This window comes from Mobula birostris, chromosome 26 (assembly GCF_030028105.1).
Source record: "Mobula birostris isolate sMobBir1 chromosome 26, sMobBir1.hap1, whole genome shotgun sequence".
Lineage (NCBI taxonomy): Eukaryota > Metazoa > Chordata > Chondrichthyes > Myliobatiformes > Myliobatidae > Mobula > Mobula birostris.
The window spans coordinates 50,508,031-50,529,716 of record NC_092395.1 but is presented as its reverse complement, the minus strand read 5'-3'; the positions used below and the strand labels follow the sequence as shown (position 1 = coordinate 50,529,716).

Here is a 21,686-nt window from a genome sequence, read left to right as displayed (position 1 = left end):
TTTCACTCTGCCCCTCCCCTAGCTGCCTATCACCTCCCTCATGGTTCCGCCTCCTTCTACTACCCATTGTGTTTTCCCCTATTCCTTCTTCACCTTTCCTGCCTATCACCTCCCTGCTTCCCCTCCCCCACCCTTTATCTTTTCCCTTACTGGTTTTTCATCTGGAACCTACCAGCCTTCTCCTTCCCACCCTCCCCTCACATTCTTTATAGGGTCTCGGCCCCTTCCCTCTTCAGTCCTGACGAAGGGTTCCGGCCCGAAACGTCGACTCATCGTTTCCACGGATGCTGCCCGACCTGTTGAGTTCCTCCAGCGTGTTGTGAGTGTTACCTTATTCCATATACTGCATGCATTCAAATATAATGCCTCCTGTCCTGTATTTGTCACTCTTTTACACTGCAACTCATCCCATTGACAACAATTTTGTCCTATCATCTGCATGTCCTTCCTGACAGTCTCAATACGCACTGACTTTGCTTATTTACAACAGCCTCAGCCCTATCACTCCAATTCCCATTCCCCTACCTAGTTTAAACCTTCCCTAACAGCTCTAGCAAACCTGCCCGCAAGGACATTGGTCCCCTCGGGTTCAGGTGCAACCCATCCCTTTTGTATAGGTAACTTGTAGTGGGGAGCACTTCTTTTGAGTCAGTGTAGTTTGGTTTGATTGGCTTGCTGTGGGTGTGTGGGGGACGATTCCTCGCCGAGTGCAAGTGCAGTTTGACAGGGGTTAGATTGGGTACGGTGGCATGGAGTGGGTAAGTTTTAGCCTGTCTCAGTCGGTATGAATGGTGAGATAGGATGGGATCTGTTTGGAGAGCGGCGAGGGATTGTTAGCGTGAGAAATGGTGACGGTATTGAGTGGGTAAGAATTGTTTGCGGGTGACAAAGGAGTTTTGAGCTCCTTGGGTTAAGTCTAAGTTGGAGTGAGTTAACGTGGCCTGTGTGGGGAGCACGTGTACAGATTTACAATTGACCCGGGACCCGACCAGCGCAGTCCTGGTTGGGAATCGGTTGGAAGCGTGTGGTTGCCGAGAGACGAGCCCCGGTCTCACCAATCAGGCTGCTCTCCGGTTGACTAAAGGCTGAGCAGAGTGTATTCAGTGTCAGACACCGGCGGTGACTCCGCCTTCACTCTCACTCATCCGGCTGGCAGACCCTGTCCCCAGCCCGGGACTCGCCATGCGCTGCCTGCCTCTCCCACTGCCCCTGCTATTGCTCCTTGGTTCTCCACTCCTGCCAGGCCTTGCGGAGAACGTGAAGACAGGAGACGCAACAGGTGGGTGTTCGGAGTGTGGGTGAAGAGGGAGGAATGAATCGCAGAAAGAGGGGAAGGGGAGGGAAGGGAGGAGGGAGGAGAGGTGAAGGAGGAGGGGAGGAAAGACGAGAGGCGAGGAAGGGAGGTGACGAGTGAGTGGGGAGCTGGAGGGACGGGCTGTGAGTGCAGGTGGCGCGGGTTAGGGTGCAGTTGCTGGGAAGGGTGATGGGAACTCGGCGTGAAGGCTCCGTTCACAAGGGCAGAGGCTGCGACACGGGGGCGGCGGGCCATTTCGATCGGGATCCTTTGTGGACCAGGGTTGGCAGGTCCCTGGCTGTCTGGTCCCGGGACGGCGTGTGGGCGGCGGGGGGAGGAGCTCACGGGCCCCAGTCTGGGGGCTGGGATCGACACGGTCTGGTCCCGAGCCCGTTGGTTTGGGAACGTAGAAAGAATGATATACCACATTACAACTGTGGGAGAGAGGGTCACGGACGTGAGAACCGTAGGGAGCAGCGAGCGGGGCCCAGTGGAGTTTGGGGGAGTGGGAGTGGAGTTGGTAGTTTGGTTTAGTCATTGGGGTCCCGGCTTTCCTGTAGCAAAGCGGCGGTTTCCAGATGTCGGGTCCGGGTCTCCTCCCGCCACCCGTTCGTTCCTTTTTTGGGGGGAATTTAACTCCCTGAAACCTGATGCCAGCGGAGTCTGGACCCTCAGCCCAAGACCCCATATTTCCCATTCCCCGTCCACTGACCGCAGACCCCAGCAGTTCCAGTCTCCCCCCCCCACCCCCCGCCACCTCTCCCCCCAGACTAGACGCCTGTCCTCTGTGTGGCAGGCCAAACAACTTGTTTCCCTTGCACCGGACTCACCCTGCCTCTACGCCACGAGTTGCATCTGACATTCTCATTGACTCGGTGTGATGGGGAGGGTGTGTGGACCAGTGTACCCCGACATTCATCGCCCTCGGTGCGTGCCTTCCCGGGACCAGACTCCCCAGTCATTGCTGAAAGTGAAGGGTGCAGAGTTTGTTTTGCGAGCGACTACAGAAGGACATCTCGGTGGCCCTTTGTGTGTTTGTGTGGTGTGTGTGTGTGTGTATGTGTGTGTGTGTGTGATGTGGTGTGTGTATGTGTGGTGTGTGTGTGTATGTCTGTGTATGTGTGGTGTGTGTGTGTGTGTGTGTGTGTGTGTATGTGTGGTGTGTATCTGTGTGTGTGTGTGTGTGTGTGTGTGTGTGTGTGTCTGTTTGTCTGTCTGTGTCTGTTTAAGACCCCAGTTAGCACGGATTGGCAACAACATCTCTACGCACCCTCAGTACAGGTGCACCACAAGGCAGTGTGCTTAGCCCCCTGCTCTACTCAATTTACGGTGTAAGTTTACACCTATGATTGCGTGGCTAAGTACAGCTCCAATAGCAATTTAAATTTGCTGATGATGCCACTGTTGGCCAAATCAAAAGTCTTGACAAATCGGCAGAAAGGAGGGGGTTAGAAAGTCTGTTTGAATGGTGTCACAACAACCACCTCTCACTCAATGACAACAAAACCAAAGAGCTGATTATGGATACAGGAGTTAGACAGAAGTCCAGGAGTCCTCATTAAGGGAACAGAGGTGGACAGGTTTAAATTCCTGGGCATTAACATATCAGAGGATCTGTCCTAGTGAGTGTCATCACAAAGACATAAAAGTCATAAAGCGCTACAGCACAGAAACAGGCCCCACAGCCCTTCCACTTCATGCCAAACTGTTATTTTGCCGAGTCCCATTGACCTGCACCTGGATCATAGCCCGACACACCTCTCCTATCCATGTACCCAGACCTGAACCTGGATCACAGCCCAACACACCTCTCCTATTCATGTACCCAGACCTGAACCTGGATCATAGCCCAACACACCTCTCCTATCCACGTACCCAGATCTGAACCTGGATCATAGCCCAACACACCTCTCCTATTCATGTACCCAGACCTGAACCTGGATCATAGCCCAACACACCATGTTTATTTTAAATGTTGAAATCAAACCTGCATCCACCACTTTGCCTGGCAGCTCGGTCCACACTATCACCACCCTCTTAGTGAAGAAGCTCCTCCTCATATTCCCCTCAAACATTTTACCTTTCACCCTTAGCTCATGACCTCTAGTTCTTGTTTCACCCAAACTCAGTAGAAAAAGCCTGCTTTTATTTACTGTATAATTCCTCATAATTTTGTATACCTCTATCAAATCTCTTCTCTTTCTCCTATGCTCTAGGGAATAAAGCTGTAGCCTATTCAACCTTTCCCTATAACTCAGGTCCTCAAGTCCTGATAACATCCTTGTAAATTTTCTCTTTACTCTTTCAATCTTATGGATATCTTTCCTGTAGGTATGTCACACGGGGGGCAGGGGGGCATTGGGAGCAAGGGTGGACGCAAATGCAAGACACATCTTGTGAGGTTACTTAGATTTAGTTTATTGTTCAAAACCAGGAGAGCAAGGCAGGAGTAGGAATAGCGAACTGGACAAGGATTGAGGACTACGACTAGGCTGGGACCAAGGGTCTGGGCTAGGACCCGGAATCGGTTCCCAGAACTAGAGGAGACGTGAAGAGGCTAGGGTATGGACTCCGAGCCAGAGACTGAGCAAGGACCCAGTACCTGGGTCTTGCCTCAGGCTCAGACCCCAGAACCAGTCATGGACCTGACATGGGCTAGGGAGAGGAGGAACATGGAAAAACAGAGCCTCTGTCTCGGGAGAGCAGGTACATGGAACCATGGACACATACACAGAACACAGAATTGGGACCCCTCCTTGGAAACAGGACATAGGGCCGGGACTCACACACAGAACAGAGAGCCAGGACTCCTCCTTGGGAAAAGGACATAGAGCCGGGACTCACGACCGCACCCCCCCCCCCCCCGCAGGGCAACAGCAAGACGGCCTGACTTACCCACGGAGGCGAGGACAAGACAAGACAAACACCAAAGAACAACACAGTTCCTATCTAGCTCCAGCGATAGAACTAGACCGAGGTGCAGGCGAGGGCTACAGATGAGGGCTAGAGGCTTGACTAGGTACTCGGATGCCGTCTGGACCAGGACTCGACTTGGTACTTGGATGCCACCCGGGCCAGGACTTGGACTTGGACGTGGTACTTCGATGCCGCCGGAGCCAGGAACCTCTGGGTAGTGGCGAGCTCTAGACTCGGCCCAGGAACAGTAGACAGCGGCTCCTGATTCTCTCCGGCGGGTTAACTGACGGACCCACCTTGATGAGGAAACTTCGCAGGCTCGCTTTGGTGTAGTAACTTGACAGGGTTGCTCTGGTGAGGAAGGACGAATTACCGGCACTCGCTTCGGCAGAGACTAGGCTTGCTCCGGCCAGATGACATCGATACACCGTACCTTTGATGACTTTGCAGACGCTCCCACGTCGAACGGCTGAAAGCCGGAGACTATAAGCTACTGGTTCAGCTGAGCGTTAATTGCCTCTAATCACCAAAGTCGAGGGACACAGGAAAACAGGGAATCAACGGTCCGGATCGTAACATAAACAAGGTAAATTTAAAGGGACCCCAATCCGGACCATGACAAGGTAGATAACCAGAACAACACAATACTCCAAATTAGACATCACCAACATCTTATATTATACAACTTCAACATAACATCCTAACTCCTGTACTCAATACTTTAATTTATGAAGGTCAATGTCCCAAAAACTTTTTTTTTCAACTCTATCTACCTGTGAAGCCACTTTCAAGGAATTATGGATCTGTAATCCCACATTCCTCTGTCCTACACACTCTTCAGTACCCTATCACTTATGATGCAAGTCCTACCCTGGTTGGTCCTCCCAAAGCGCAACACCTCACATTTGTCTACATTAAGTTCCATCTGCCATTTTTAAGTCCATATTTCCAGTTGGTCCAGATCCTTCTACAAGCTTTGCAGTCCACTACACCCCTAACCTTCATGTCATCTGCAAATATGCTGATCCAGTTTACCATATTATCATCCAGTTGTTGATATCGATGACAAACCACAATGGGCCCAGCATGATCACTGTGGCATACCATTAGACACAGGCCTCTAGAAAGAGAGGCAGCCATCTCTCTGGCTTCCACAAAGTAAACATTTAATTTAATTTACTACCTTATCCTGAAAGTCAAGCGACTGAACCTTCTTGATCAATCTTCCATGTGGAGCCTTGAAAAGCCTTGCTAACATCTATGTTGACAACATCCACTGGCTTTCCTTCAATAACATTCCTGATAACCTACTCGAAAAACTCTGCAAGATTAGTTAGACTATGCACAAGGCCATGTTGACTATCCCAAATCAATCCCAGTCTATCCAAATACTCATATATCTGGTCCATTAGAACTACTTCCAATAACTTTCACACTACTGATGTCCGGCTCACAGGCCTATAACTGCATGGCTTATTCTTCGAACCCTTCTTAAACCACAGAATAACACCAACCATCCTCCAGCACCTCACCTGTGGCTAAGAACATTTTAAATTCCTCTGCTAAGGCTCCTGCGATTTCTGCACTGGCCTCCCACAAGGTCCAAGGGAATGCTCTAGGAATTTATCCACCCAGATTTGCCTCAAGACAGCAAACGTCTCCCCCTCTGTAATCTGTATGTGGTCGAGGTTCTCCCTACCGTTTTGCCTCCCTTCTATAGTCTCCGTGTCTGTCTCCTGAGTAAATATAGATGCAAAAAATAATTTAAGATCTCCCCCATCTGTTTGGTCTCCATGCATAGGTGATCACTCTGAAGAAGACTGATTTTATCCCTTGCTGTCCTTTTGCTCTTAGCATATCTATAGAAGCCTTGGGATTCTCCTTCACCTTGTCTGGCAGAACAACCTCATGCCTTCTTTTTGCTCTCCTGATTTTCTTCGGAAGTTTCCTCTTACATTTCTTACACGCCTCAAGTACCTCGTTTGTTCTTGCTGCCTATGCTTCTTCTTTTTCTTCTCCTCCTCTCTATCCCTCTGCCTCTCTTTCTTCCCCTCCCCCTCCCCCCAGACATATTTGCCAAACTCTATCCCATCCAGCTCTTTCACAATATGGTGGTCCCTGTCAATATCACCTTGCTTTTGCAACTGTCTGTGATGTCTCTACAAATTTGCTCCCCTAAATCCTGCTGACTATTGGGTGATCTATAATACAATCCCTTTCTTATTCCTCAGTTCCATCTATATTGTGTCAGTAGATGAGCTCTCCTGTCTCTGCACTACCATGACATTTTTCTTGACTAACAATGCCACCCTTCCCCCTTTATTCCCTCCCTCTCTATCATATCTAAAACAACGGAGCTCTGAAATGTTGAGCTGCCAGTCTTGCCTTTCCTGTAACCAAGTCTCATTAATCATAATTTCATGTGTTGATGCATGTTCTAAGCTCATCCACTTTCCCCAACTTTCCTTGCATTGAAATAGATGCAACTCAGAACATTGTTCTCACCATGTTCAACCTTTTCTTGTCTTTGTATGTAGGCTCAACAACATCTTTTTCCACAACCAGTCCACTTTCTTCTCTGATGCTTTGGTTCGTATTTCCCTGCAACTCTATTTTAAACCTCCCTGTTCAGCACTGGTGAATATTCCCACTAGGATGTTAGTCCCCATTCAGTTCAGGTACAAACCATCCTGCCGGTAAAGTCCCACCTACCCTGGAAGAGAGCCCAGTGATCCAAACATCTAAAGCTAATTCTCTTGCACCATCTCCTTAGCCACATGTTGAGCTGTATTATCTTCTTATTTTCTGGCCTCACTCACATACGGCATGGGTAGCAATCCTGAGATCACAACCCTTGCAGTCCTTCTGAGAACCAGATCCAGAGGCCTGACCACTGTAGCTTTCCTCTGCTGGGTCATCACCAGCAGAGGAAAGAAAGAAAGTTAGTTACTTGGAATCTACTACAGCCTTTGCCTCTCCTTGCCAAAACCTCCATCAACTCCCCACAATAACACTGGCTCACTCACATAATGGCCATTCCATTTCAACCTAGCTTCTTTTTATTGGCCCTTATCTAATTACCCTGAGATCTGTGGCACAGAGAATATCTTGATTGCCCCCAGTCATTTCTTTGCAATCTCCTGATACACACGCCAAAAGTTCAAAGTACATTTATTATCAAAGTATGTATACAATACATCCTTGAGATATGTCTCCTTCCAGGCAGCCGCAGAATGAAGAAATCCAATAAAACCCATTAAAGTAAGAAGACTGTTAAACACCCAGTGTGTAGGGGAAAAAAGCAAACTGTGCAAACAATAACAGTAAGCAAATAACTTTCAGAACTGAAGCTCATGACAGTGAGTCTACAGCTACGAAGCCAGTCCCAGCTGATCCAGGAGCCTGGTAACTGCAGGCCACAGTCTCAGTTCAGTGCAGAGGTGAGTAAACCTCATGAGCAGTGAGCTGTGAGCCACTGGCTTCCAGTGATCTGTGGCATGCAGAAGGCAGGACAGCACCTGTACTTTTCCAAGAGTTTGTATGCGTTCATCATGTCATCAAAAACATTAACAAACTCTGAAGATGCACAGCGGAGAGTATCCTAACTGGTTCATCACAGTCTGATATTGAAACACCAGGAACAGAAAAGGCTACATCAGTGTTCCCCAACCCTTTTTGCCCAATGTCCCCCCAGAGCACCTCCATACTTGTCAACACCCGTCTTAGGCACGATATACTTTACAGCACTCCCATAGTGTAAAAACATATCTACCATATGCTAACATGAGAAAAATTATTCTGCTTTAATTTTTATTTTCCTTTAAAGCTAGCTTACACCATACCTGTGTGCTTCGATATCAATGTGATCTTGAACTTGATGGTTTTTAGCAAGAGTTGAAATATCTGGTTCAGGTTGTGACAGCAGAAGTTTTAACTCTCCATGCATAACGACGTCCATGCTGTTTCTGCTTTTCGTGAGTATGTGGTTCACTGCATTGAAGACTCTTTCAACAAGGTGGGAGAATGGAAATGCAATGAAGAGCAGATTGGCTCTTCTCCAATGACTAGGAAACTTCATATGACAGTGTAGCCACATACTACAAAAGTTGACATTTTTGAAAAGCATTTTTGTTTCTTCATCATTCTCTTCCTGTTCTTCCCCTTGCAAAGAAATGGGTTAATTACCCAGTCTGGAATTTCCAGATCGTTCAAGTCCTTGAATCAGTTCTGAAAATCCTTCTTCAGTGATTGCAGGTGTAAGCAGTACTCCTGCAAATCACTGTCTGTAAAAGAGAGTGCCATACTTTCCATGCAGGGAAACTGAGAGAACATGCTTCTCCCAATCTTTTGCTTATGCATTTACAATTTTCTGATAAAAGTGTACACTGCACTTTTTGCCCAGATTAAATTGATATTCTTACCCTGCAGTTTCATATTTAATCATACAGATCAGTTAGCTATGCCGCATCTCCACCTAGGAGTTCAATCTTGTCTCCCAAGCTCTTGTCAAAGATCAAAGAAATATTTTAAGCAGTAGCCTTTTGACAACCTACACACTTCAGTGTGAAGAAGCAAGCATTCGAACTCTTCATCGTTACCTTGGCATAACTGGCGAAATATTTTGCTGTTTAATGGATGAGCTTTAATTTTGTTGATAGTAGATATTACAGGAGTCATATTTGAAAAAAGTCGCTGGCTGAGATTTTTGGCTACGAGATGTTGATGATGAATTGCACAATGGATTGCAAACAGACTTGGAATTTATTTTTTTGTAAATGCCACTAAACCAGTATGGTGACCTGTCATATATGGTGCTCCATCTGTTGCACAAGAAATCATGTTCTTAATCAAAATACTTTTATCTTCAATATACACATTGAGCTTGTCATAGATTAATTCTCAGTTAATAAAATTTGTTTTTTAACTTTTTACGTAAGAGAACCTCTTCAAAAGCTTTTCCATTTTTGATGAACCATACATACACCATTAACAATACCTCGTAGTCTGACATCTCACTTCTTAAAGTCCCAGGTATATCTCCATTTCACAGATAGGAGTGATGAGGCTGTGGTTTGTGACTGAAGTCTTCTCCCCAAGAATTAGCATTTCAGTATGGGTACAGTCCTGTTTTTGAGTTGGGACATGGCCTTTTCCACTCTTTATCATCAGACTGAACCAACTAGAGTGCTGGTATCAATGATGGAGATGTGGTTGACAAGTCCTTTGTTAGGTTTCTTCCACTACCTTTGATCAACAAAAAGGATGTTGAAAGATCCAGGATCACTGGGTAGTAGCCATCACTGCCAGTTTGTTCTTCTGAGAGCTGGACTGCCTCCAGCAGATATCTCAAGCGCTGGAAAGACCCCACCTACACCATCTCTGTAAAATCTTCAAACCTCACTGAAGGATGAGTGTGGGATGGTATTTACTCAAATTCTGTTGTCAATCTGGGAGGGCATTGATTAGTCTGTTATGAAAGTGTTAATTTTTCTTTACTTTTTATTTAGAGATACAAAACCACTTGTTGTTGCATTGAGAGGCATCTGCTCTGTGTTATGATGCCACCTATCGTGTGTTGGGTGATTCTGTGTATACAGCACAGAAACAGGCTGTTCAGCCTAACTGGTCCTTGCAACAGTTTTGTTATCTAAACCAATGCTATTTGCCCACATTAGGACTATATCTTTCTTTGCCTTGCCTGTTCACCTGACAGTCTATCTATTCTTGAACACAGTGAGTTTATCTGATTCTGTGGATGCGCATTCCAGATATCATGCTTTAAAAAAACACTTGCCCCTCATATCCCCTTAAAAACTCTTTTGTCCAGCCCTATACATAATGCCGTCTTGTTTTTCAGTCCTACTATGGGGAAGAGATTCTGACTATCTACCTTCTTCATGCCTCTTTTAATTTTAAAGTGCCTATAAAAAGTATTCTTCTTCCCCCCCCACTGAGAAGTTTTCATGTTTTATTGTTTTACAACATTGAATAACAGTGGATTTAATTTGGCTTTTTTGACACTGAAACAACTGAAAAGACTCTTTTGTGTCAATGTGAAAACAAATTTCTACAAATTGGTTTAAATTTATTCCATTTCAGAATCAGAATCAGGTTTATGATTCTGGTATAACCGGTATGTGATGTGAAATTTGTTAACTTAGCAGCAGTAGTTCAATGCAATACATAATCTAGCAGAGAGAAAAAAAAAGCATAATAATAAATAAACAAGTAAATCAATTATAGATTATTATAGATTATTAAAAATATGCAAAAACAGAAATACTGTATATTAAAAAAATTGAGGTAGTGTCCAAAGCTTCAAAGTCCATTTAGGAATCAGGTGGCAGAGGGGAAGGAGCTGTTCCTGAATCGCTGAGTGTGTGCCTTCAGGTTTCTGTATCTCCTACCTGATTGTAACAATGAGAAAAGGGCATGCCCTGGATGCTGGAGGTCTTTAATAATGGACGCTGCCTTTCTGAGACACCGCTCCCTAAAGATGTCCTGGGTACTTTGTAGGCTAGTGCCCAAGATGGAGCTGTCTAGATTTACAACATTCTGTAGCTTCTTTCGGTCCTGTGCAGTAGCCCCTCCATACCAGACAGTGATGCAGCCTGTCAGAATGCTCTCCACGGTACAACTATAGAGCATTATTAAACACAAAAGAATTGATTGCATAGTTACTCACCCCCTTCAAGTCAGTACTTGGTAAATGTACTTTTGGCAGCAATTGCAGCCTGTATGAATAGATCTCTATCAGCTTTGCACATCTGAACACTGCAGTTTTTCCCATTCTATTGGGACAAAACTCCTCAAACCCTGTCGGATTGCATGGGGATCATGAGTGAACAGCTCTTTTCAAGTCCAGCCCTTTTTACACTCCTGTCTCCGTAAATGTCCTGAATAATGGGGAGTTCACATCTATAGATTTGCTGGGCTGTCCGCACCACTCTCTGCAGAGCCCTGCGATTGAAGGAAGTACAGTTCCCGTACCAGGCAGTGATGCAGCCAGTCAGGATGCTCTCAATTGTAACCCTGTAGAAAGTCCTTAGGGTTTGGGGACCTATACCAAACTTCTTCAACCATCTGATGTGAAAGAGGCACTGTTGTAGACCAAGTGAGATCCTCGGTGATGTATATGCTGAGGGACTTAAAGCTGTTACCCTCTCAACCCCAGATCCATTGATGTCAATAGGGTTTAGCCTGTCTCCATTCCTCCTGTAGTCCACAACCAGCTCCTTTGTTTTTGCGACATTGAGGGAGAGGTTGTGTTCTTGACACCACTGTGTCAGAGAGATGACGTCTTCCCTGTAGACCATCTCACTATTGTTTGAGATAAGGCCAATCAATGCTTAGGACACAGCCCTGATGGGCGCATGTGTTGAGGGTCAGAGGGGCAGAGGTGAGGGAACCCAATCTCACCACCTGCCGGCGATCTGACAGGAAGTCCAGGATCCAGCTACACAAGGCAGGGTGAAGGCTGAGGTCTCTGAGCTTCTTGTCAAACCTGAAGGGAATTATGGTGTTGAATGCTGAACTGCAGTCCAAGAGCAGCACTCTCACATAAGCATTCTTCTTCTCCAGATGTGTAAGGACGATGTGTAGAGCTGTTGCAACTGCATCATCTGTTGATTGGTTGTGTCGGTAGGTGAATTGTAGGGTGATCTCTATTTGACTTCTAAAACTAACTGGCTGCACCAGTGATGATTTTGGTGTGTCATATTAAAGGTGGTGAATACTCTCTACTAGCTCAGGCTCTCAGCTGCCTTTGCTCAAGGAAAACAAGACCAACCTTTCCAATCTCTCCATAACTGAAGTCTTCCAATCCAGGCAACATCACAGTGAATTTCCTTTGCACTCCCTCCAGTGCAACTCTTTTCCTCGATAGTGTTGAATCTGCACACTGTACTCCAAATGTAGTTTAATGGGTACTTCTTGAAGCTCCAGCTTTATGTTAGCATGATAGGCTGCTGATGCTGGAATCTGGAGAACCTCAGTGGGTTAAGCAGCATCTACTGGGATGTGTGGCTGAGGGGGAGGAATTGACACTTTCTGGTTAAGTCACTACGTCGGGAAGCAGTGGTACTGTATCACCTCAGCACAATAATGGTGTAGTCTCCACATGTGTTGTTTCACTGTATACACGGGGTTGCACAGGTATGGCATGATGTCACCGTGACCACTATGTTACATTGCAGATTATGTATGTACAAAGTGCATTATGACAGTGCAGTATATGGATATGTGATCTGACATGTTTCATTGTTCTGCAAGAGGGATCGTTTGTGTCATTAGTGGTAGTATATGGGAAGTTGGTGTGCTGTAATGATGCTGTTTGCGGAGGTATCACCAATGTGTTAAGGGAGTGCTTATTTAGAGATATTGGCAATTTATTATAACAGTTCTCCACGAGACTATTGTGATAGTGGTTTCTCTGGAGGTATTGACTTGGTGTGCATTTAGTATTCTGCATATGGAGAGAGTGGCTGTGTTTAATGACTGTGCAGTGCATGCAGGTCTGTGTATATCGTAGATGAGAGTGCTGACTGGTAGGTCATGGGATGCAGTGTATGGAGATAATTATGTGTTATAAGGTGGACAGAGGAAGAGCTTGAAGTCCATTCAAGGCTCCGTACAGGTGAGGAAACACTTAACTTTCGAGTCTGTTGGGATTGTTGCTGTATCCAGTAATCCCTATGTGCCCATCTCTACATCGGTGAGATCAGACTTAGATTTGGAGTTCACTTTGTCGAGCACCTTTGCTCCATCCTTCCCCCACACACACACCACTTTCTTATTCTGGCCACTTCCCCTTTCCTTTTCAGCCCTGATGAAGAGTCTTGGCCAGACCCCTCGGCTGTTCCTTCTTTCTATTAATGCAGCCTGATCTGCTGAGTTCCTCCAGCATTTTGTGTGTGTTACGGAGGAAGAGCTTCCATGATGTGCTGAAAGCCTCCATAAAACATACAACACTGCCCCTGCCTCCTTGCAACCTGTGGCCCATGACCGTTCACAGTGGAGAAGTGAGAACATTGAGTGAGAAACTGAATCCTTACATACATAGCTGTCATGGTCCAGTCCGTGAACTCCGCATTCCGGTTCACTGTCCGGTCCATCGACCCTTGCTCCAGGTTTTCCTGTCTACCCTGTTTCTGTTCCTGTTGAGGCAGCTGATTCTCATTGGGGCTGGCTGCATAAAACCTCCAGGAACCAGGGCATGGCTGCTGGATTGTTCCCGTCCTTACTCCTTGTATCTCTTCCCCTGCCTTCTGTTTCCTTGCCTGAAGCCTTGCCTTGTCTTGCCAGTAACTCTTGCCTCGCTTGAAGTTCTTGTCTCGCCTTGCATTGCCTGAAGCCTTGCCTTGTCTTGCTGGTAACCCTTGCCTCATCTTGCCTGAAGTCTTGTCTTGGAACCACCCTGAACCTAGCTCCCTTCCTGTCCCTTACCTCCATCGGGTAAGTCAGGCCAGATTGCCATTACCCTGTGGTTGGTTCTGTCCCTTGCCTCTGTCGGGTGGAGATCCGCGCCCTGCCCAGGAGTACCGTGTCCTGCCCAGAAGTACCGCACCCTACCCAGGAGGAACTTCAAGACCCCAAGCCTCTAGCCGAGCCTCGCCCCAAGCCGAACTTCAAGTCCCTAAGCATCCAGCCTCTAGTCTCCAGCCTCGCCTCAAGTCTCTAGTCTCAAGTCTCTGGGCTCCATCCTCGTCTCAAGTCTCCGGGCTCCAGCCTCGCCTCAAGTCTCAAGCCTGAAGACTCCAGCCTCGTCCTGCCTGGCAGCCAAGACACGTCCTTGCCTAGTTCTGGGGTCCGAGCCAGAAGCAAGACCCAGGTTCTGGGCCCTTGTCCAGTCTCTGGCTCGGAGTCCAAGCCCTGGCTCCTAGCTCTCTTGTCCAGTCCTGTTCTGGATTCCCGGTTTTCGTGTCCATGTCCTCGCCCTCACCCTGTATCCTAGTCCTATCCCTAGTTCTTCAGTGTCTGTGTCTTGCACTTGGGTCCGTTCCCAGCCACCTCCTTATGACAATAGCAGAAGGAGTGTTATTCATCATCTGCTCCGTCAGGGACCCTGTGTTCCCTCTGTAGATCCCCATTGAGTCCGAGCTACCACCTCAACAAGCCACCCTCAGCTAAAAAGGACCAGCCAATAACAAGCATTATCTGGAGGTACTGGCCGGTGTGTTACGTGTTTGCAGGTATTGACCAGTGCTTTGTGAGGACTGAGTCCATAAAGAGATCAGCTCTGGGTGTGAATGGGCTGGCTAACAGGAAGCAGAGACAGATGAGGGTCTTTTTCAGCGATGAATGGTGACAGGATGGAGTACCAGCATTTTACAATGAATGATTTGGATGAAGGAATTCAGGAGTTTTGGGTAGGGAAGTAATTTGCAAAGAAGACCAAGGGATCGAGGAAGATTCAGTGAATGAGTAATAATCGAGCAAATTCAGTGATCAGTGAAAAATAAGAATCAGAATTAGGTTTATTATCATGGACAGTATCGTGAAATTTGCTTGCGGCAAAATATGCCATAAGTTACAGCAAAATAAATGAATAAATAAATAGATAAATAATGCAAAGGTGAGGTAGTGTTCATGGAACATTCAGAAACCTAATGGTGGAGGGAAAGAAATTCTCCCTAAGTTGTTGAGTGTGCATCTTCAGGATCCTGTCCTCCTCCCTGATGGTAGTAATGAAAAGAGGGTGTGTCCTGGATGCTGAAGCTCTTTAATAATGGATGCCACCTTCTTAAGGTACTGCCTTTGAAGATATCTCCAATGGCCCTTTGAGGAGTGACTATCAAATATTTGTGTGACAAATGTTCTTTGAACCTTGAATATCTATTCATTTTATTGAGTCAATCCTCTGTTTTCTGACAACAACATTAAGGAATCTATCAGCTTCATGAGTGCCTATCAAGGACTGTAAAACACAACATGAGATCTCTAGTTCTCACACTTAATAACTTCTCTTTTGGCTCTTCCCACTTTCTTCAGACCAAGGGTGTAGCTATGGGAACTCGCATGGGACCCAGCTATGCCTGCCTCTTCATTGGTTATGTGGAACACTCTGTGCTCCAAACCTATTCTGGTACTGCTCCCCAACTTTTCCTTCGGTACATCGACGACTACATTGGTGCTGCTTCCTGCACCCATGCTGAGCTCCTCAATTTCATCGACTTTACTTCAAACTTCCATCCAGCTCTCAAATTCACTTGGTCTATCTCGGACACTTCTCTCCCTTTTCTCGATGTCTCGATCTCCATCTCTGGAGACAGACTGTCCACTGGCATCTTCTACAAGCCCACTGACTCTCATAACTACCTCGACTATACCTCTTCCCACCCCGCCACATGCAAAAATGCTATTCCCTATTCCCAGTTCCTCCGTCTCCACCGCATCTGCTCCAGGACATCTCAAATGGCCCTCACCCCATCCTCCCACAACCACAACAGGGACAGAGTTCCCCTTGTCCTTACCACCCCACCAGCCTCCGGATCCAGCACATTATCCTCCGCAGCTTCCGCCACCTTCAACAGGACCTCACCACTAAGCAGATCTTTCTCTCTCTACCCCTCTCTGCTTTCCGCAGGGATCAGTCCCTCTACGACTCCCTGGTCCACACGTCCCTCCCCATGGATCTCTCACCCGGCACTTATCCCTGTAAGCGTAAGTGCTACACCTGTCCCTACACCTCCTCTCTTGCCACCATTCAGGGCCCCAAACAGTCCTTCCAGGTGAGGCAACACTTCACTTGTGAGTCTGTTGGGGTCATCTATTGCATCCGGTGCTCCCGGTGCGGCCTTCTCTACATCGGTGAAACCCGACACGGATTGGGGGACCGCTTTGTCGAGCACCTCCGCTCTGTCCGCCACAACAGACAGGATCTCCCGGTGGCCACCCACTTCAGCTCTGCTTCCCATTCCCGTTCAGATATGTCCATACATGGCCTCCCCTACTGCCATGATGAAGCTAAACTCAGGTTGGAGGAGCAACACCTCATATACCGTCTAGGTAGTCTCCAGCCCCTTGGTATGAACATAGAATTCTCCAACTTCTGGTAATTCCCTCCCCTCCCTTCCTCTACCCCTGTTTCACTCTTCCCCCTCCCCCAGCAGCCTATCACCTCCCTCATGGTTCTGTCTCCTTCTACTACCCATTGTTTTCCTGCCTATGACGTCCCTGCTTCCCCTCCCCCACCTCTTTGTCTTTCAAATTACTGGTCTTTCAACCGAGCCTACAAGCATTCTTCAAATCCTTCCCCCTCCTTCTTTCTTCAGTCCTGATGAAGGGTTCCGGCCCGAAACGTCAACTCATCGTTTTCAATGATGCTGCCCGACCTGCTGAGTTCCTCCAGCGTGCTGTGAGTGTCTCCACGAGATCTCTCCTTGTAGAACCATTCCCTTCATCCCATCAATCAATCTGGTAACCTCTGCTGTCCTCTCTTTCACTAGTATATCCTCTCTTGTACACAAGCGCCCCGTACATGCATTCCTAGATGTAGTCCAAAAGGAGCTGCATACAATTTGATTGAGCCAATTGTAATACAGTACAATTTGATTTGTATTGAATTCATTACAATGCAAATCAATGTTCCATTTTCCTTCCCAATTATCTGCATCACCTAAATACTTCTGAAAATAATCTCTAAGTACTTTAGCCTTGGGCTCATCTGAACACCACTATCTTTGATCCTTCATCATTTAGAAGCATTTTGTGTTTGTTTTCTCCATCACAGTGGGCGACACTATTTCGTCCACACCCACAGCAAACATTCAATAACCTTGGTAGCTGATTACTGGTGTGGTTCACTATTCTGCTTGCCCATTAGTTTGGAGTGTGAGCTGGGGTCCACTGGAGTGCAGATCATGCGTGGTGACCATGGGTCTGATCCACAGCCAGGGCCAGGGACAGGATCACCAGGGTCAGGGTTCTTGAGGCAGAGAAGAATGGATCCTTCCCTAGCAGCAATGTGAAGATTTCTGGGGGAGATGGAAACATGAAGGTGGGGTTATAACCAGATCTGCTGTGATTGTCCTGAATGGCAGAATGGGATTAAGGGGCCAAATGGCCCGCTCCTGATCCTAGTTTATATAGTATGTCGGTGTGTGAGGAAGCAGTGTGTAAAAGTGTCAGCCGTGAACATTTTGGAATCAGTTGAGTGGGTCACATTACAGATTATGTTGGTGACAACTCAGTGAGCTGTGAGGGTGGGGGTGCTGAGGCTACTGTACCCATGAGGATACTGTCGTGCTTTACAGCACGCATGGCCTAAGTTACCAGTGGGCCCTACTGGTGTGATAAACTGTTTTATGGGGTGTCTCCAGGCCAGCACTCCACCTGAGCAACTTCTTCTCAGTGCCACTCACCAGATCATGTCTGGAGCTGTTCAGTGGCCTGTTGTACTGGTGCAGTCCTCACAAGCAGCTGCTCAGTGTGTATCGGGGTGCTGAGTTTGAAGGCTTTTGCTCTGCCCGTTTTGACGCTGCTGACTAGTGTGTTCCAGAGCATGCACATGCAATGCAGTTCCTGCTTGCAGACAGTTGATTGTACTGAGTTGCTGCTGTTGGACAGTATTGCTTGTCAGGGTAACGGGATGGAGGAGATTTTATCTTATGGCAGGGTCTGCTGGGGTTCAGGTACATTTGAAAAATTCTGTTGGATGTAATGTCTCGTTAATTTAACCCTTCCCTCAGTTTCCATCGGTGTCCTCACACTCACCCTCTTATGGGGTGTCAGTCAGGGTTGGCTAAGTGTTTGGTGCAAGCTTCTTAGCTAATCTTATTCCTCCACCCTTACCCCCGGCAGGTGCCCTTGAGCTGCAGACCAATGACATTGAAGATCTGAACCACATTAAAACCCGTTTTTTGCTGCGAAGACCTTCAGCACCCTCTGAGGATGACTGTTGTATCATTGCAGGCCACACCGGCTCTCTGGCCAGTTGCAATTTCAACGCCAGTAGCAAGACTTTCTTCATTATCCACGGATGGAGTGTGAGTGCTTGAATCTGAGTGTGGACCAGCCCCTGTTACAGAAGCCAGCACAGCACTTAACACCCCACAGGTCCTGTCACTCAGACAGCCTGGCATCCATGCCAGGGTAGGTCAGCGGGGAACCTCACTGATGGGGGTAGACCACAGAGCTTAGAACAGTACAGGCCCTTTAGCCCACAATGTTGTGCTAACTCCTCGATGAATCTAACCGTTTCCTTCTAAATTGACCATAACTTTTCCATTTTTCTTTCATCCATATTCCCCTTAAATGTCCTTAATGCATCAGCCTCTACCACCACCCCTGGCAATGTGTTGTGTCCACTTTGCCACTCTCTGTAAATAACCTACCTCTGACATTTCCCCTAAATTTCCCTCCATTCACCTCTGTTATTAGCCATTGCTGGCCAGAGAAAAGGGTGCTGGCATTCCGCACTATCTACAGTATGTCTCTTATAATCTTGTACAAGTCACCTCTCATTCCAAAGAAGAAAACCTAGCTTGCCCAACCTTTCTCATAAGACATGTTCTCTAATTCAGGCAGCATCAAGGTAAATCTCTGCACCCTCTCTAAGGTTTTCACATCCATGTTTTAATGATGTGACCAGAACTGAACACAATGCAAGAGTAGTATAATCAGAGTTTTATAGAGCTGCAACTTCCCTTGCTCAGGTAAGATGGACAGAAGTGACATCTTGCAGTGGTGGAACAATAGTCAGCACCATCTCACACCATCACACAGCAGCATGTCTGAGCATTGTCAGACAACATTTCACACCAGGCTATAGGTATTCAGGAAATGGGTAATCGACAAGGTTCCTGCAAATACCAGCATTCAGTCCTGACGAAGGGTCTCGGCCCGAAACGTCGACTGTACCTCTTCCCAGAGATGCTGCCTGGCCTGCTGTGTTCACCAGCAACTTTGATGTGTGTTGCTAGTCACTCCTTGTGGTGGTTGAGGCACTGGTCAAGACAGAGGAGGGGGGAAGGGGTACAACCCTCCCCAGACTGCAGAGTCCTCTGTGTAATGGCTGAGCTTTGCTGCTGCTCCTGACACTGTTGTTCCCCTCAGTCCCACATTGCAAATCTCTCTGCTCCATGGCACTTAGACTCTGAGCTGAGGACGGGCATGGATTTCCTCGATGTGATTCCAAACATTCCTTGTCCAAGATATCCCAAACGTTCCAGAAAATCCACGGGAGACAACAAACCTGCTGGATTTTGTCTGTAATATTACTTGAACTGGGTAGGCTCTGACTGTAAGATCACAAGGAGATACAAGGTGCAAAGGGAGGGATCACACTGGAGGAAGTCTGGGGGAAAGGATAGAGGAGGGGGAAGGGAGGGTCACTGAGTGGGTGGGAGGAAGATCATTGAGGAAGAAGGAGGGTCATTAAGTGAGGAGATGAGCCATTCTCAGGGAGGTGAAGGCACTCGGCCCAGTGAGGAGGTTGAAGACCCCCCAGGCTGGGACTCTGTCTCTCACCTCCACCCCGAAGACTTTCTCAAGTGGAGAATGACTGCTGAATTGTACTTTTCCAGGTGACCGGGATGTTTGAGACATGGATTGAAAAGCTAGTGGTGGCTCTGTACCAAAGGGAGCCTGACTCTAATGTCCTTGTCGTGGATTGGCTCAATCGTGCTCACCAGCACTACCCAATTGCAGCCCAGAATACTCAGCTGGTTGGACAAGACATTGCCAAGCTCATCAACTGGTTGGAGGTGAGGAGTTAAAACCCTGGCTGTTGTCAAGGAAACTTTCCTTGGGAATTCTTTATAAACGAGTGATATTCCTTTGTGCTTCTTATAGAAACAAGTGAGAGTTCCAACTAGCAAGATGCACCTAGTCGGCTACAGCCTGGGTGCGCATGTGGCGGGTTTTGCAGGAAGTCACATAGGCCACAAGATTGGCAGGATTACAGGTAATTCCTCAGAAACTGGGACCCGTCCGAATCAGAATCAGGTTAATTATTACTGACGTATGTCATGACATTTGTTTTGTGGTAGCAGTACATAAGATTATTGCTAAAAGTTACAATAAGAAATATATGGTGCACTTTCTACACCTGCCCCTGGCATTCAACCTCTGAGATCTCTGCATCTCTCCTGCTCCTCCTTCCCTCCAAATCCTCCTCGGTATCTAGCGTGTCGATTACTCATGTCCTGCAGATCCATGGCCTGGTGAGAAATGTTTTCCCGCCTCAGTTGCTGTCAAAGACCATTGAACAGCTAGATCAGATGGAACACAGAACATTGAACAGTCCCCTGCTCCATAAAAATTATGAAAATCTTACCCCACTCACCCCCTTTAAATTCTCACCCCAAAGCTTTGTCCTCTGGCATCTGACAGTTCTACTCTGGAGAACATCTGTGTCTACTCTAGCTATGCTTTCATAATTTTATAAATTTCTATCAAGTCTCCTCTCAGCCCTTGATGCTTCAGAAAAACAGCCTAAGTTTGTCTAACCTCTCCCGATCCAGACAGCATCCTGATGAACTTCCTCTGCACCCTCTCCAGAGTCTGCACTCACAATGGGCAATCAGAACTGCACAAACTGCTCCAAGTATGCCAGAACCAAATTTTATACAGCTACATTACAGCATATTTAAAGATAATAATTTAATCTAAATATCGTTCAATAATTAAAAAAATAGTATTTCTAAAACACTTAAGAAGTAGAAATTAATCAAGAATTTGGTACTAAATAAACTAGAGAAAAACTGACCTCTAGCTTGCAAATATCTTTCCAATTCCATCCAAATGGATGAGATAACAGCACTCCTGGTGTACACTGAGAGCTGGGCTCAAAGTGCCCCCGGCCCCTTGGCTCCCTCTTGACCTTGGGAAAAGTTTTGGACTATATACCCTATCTGTGTCTCTCACAATTTCATATGCCTCTAATAGCTCACCCCTCAGTCTCTGTCACTCCAGAGAAAGCAATCCAAGTTTGTCAAAACTCTCTTTGTAGTTAATGCTCTCTAATTCAGATATCTTTCTGACGAACTATACCTTGCCCCTAACCCTGATCCACATGGTACCTGACATCTCCCTGACCTTGATCCCTGTGATATGTATCCTTCCCTGTGATCTCAATCCTAACCTTGAGCTCCATGGTATCTGATCTTGAGCATTGTGGTATCTGACCTCCCTCATCTCCTTCTCTTGGCCTTGAGCTGTAACTCACTCAACCTTTCCTCGTAAGATGTGGCCTCTAATCCAGGCAGCATTCTGGTAAATTTCCTCTGCACCATCTCCAAAGCTTCCACATCCGTCCTATGATGAGGTGACCAGAATGGCACAATATTTCAAGTGTGGTCTAACCAGGGTTTTATAGAGCTACAACATTACCTTGGAGCTCTTCAGCTCCATCCCAGACTAATGAAGGTGGACACACTACATAGCACCTTAACTATCCTATCAACTTGCACTGCAACTTTGAGGGATCTATGGATATGAACCCCAAGATCTCTCTGTTCCTCTACGTAAACAATAG

General features: G+C 46.9%; 1 protein-coding gene across 7 annotated transcripts in view; it reads left to right on the top strand.

The window, feature by feature from the left end:
• The first annotated feature begins 1,015 nt into the window (after window positions 1-1,015).
• Window positions 1,016-21,686, top strand: part of LOC140188287 (lipoprotein lipase-like) — an 86,986-nt gene continuing 66,315 nt past the window's right edge. For 6 of the 7 annotated variants that reach the window (XR_011883257.1, XM_072244387.1, XM_072244385.1 and 3 more), the window contains exons 1-4: window positions 1,016-1,279; window positions 18,011-18,195; window positions 19,735-19,914; window positions 20,003-20,114. Coding sequence is in view for 6 of the 7 variants with exons in the window: in XM_072244387.1 (XP_072100488.1) it covers window positions 1,183-1,279; window positions 18,011-18,195; window positions 19,735-19,914; window positions 20,003-20,114 (574 nt within the window). In the remaining variant the exon portion in view is untranslated. The remainder of the gene's footprint in view (window positions 1,280-18,010; window positions 18,196-19,734; window positions 19,915-20,002; window positions 20,115-21,686) is intronic. The other variant, XM_072244390.1, reaches the window with a different exon arrangement.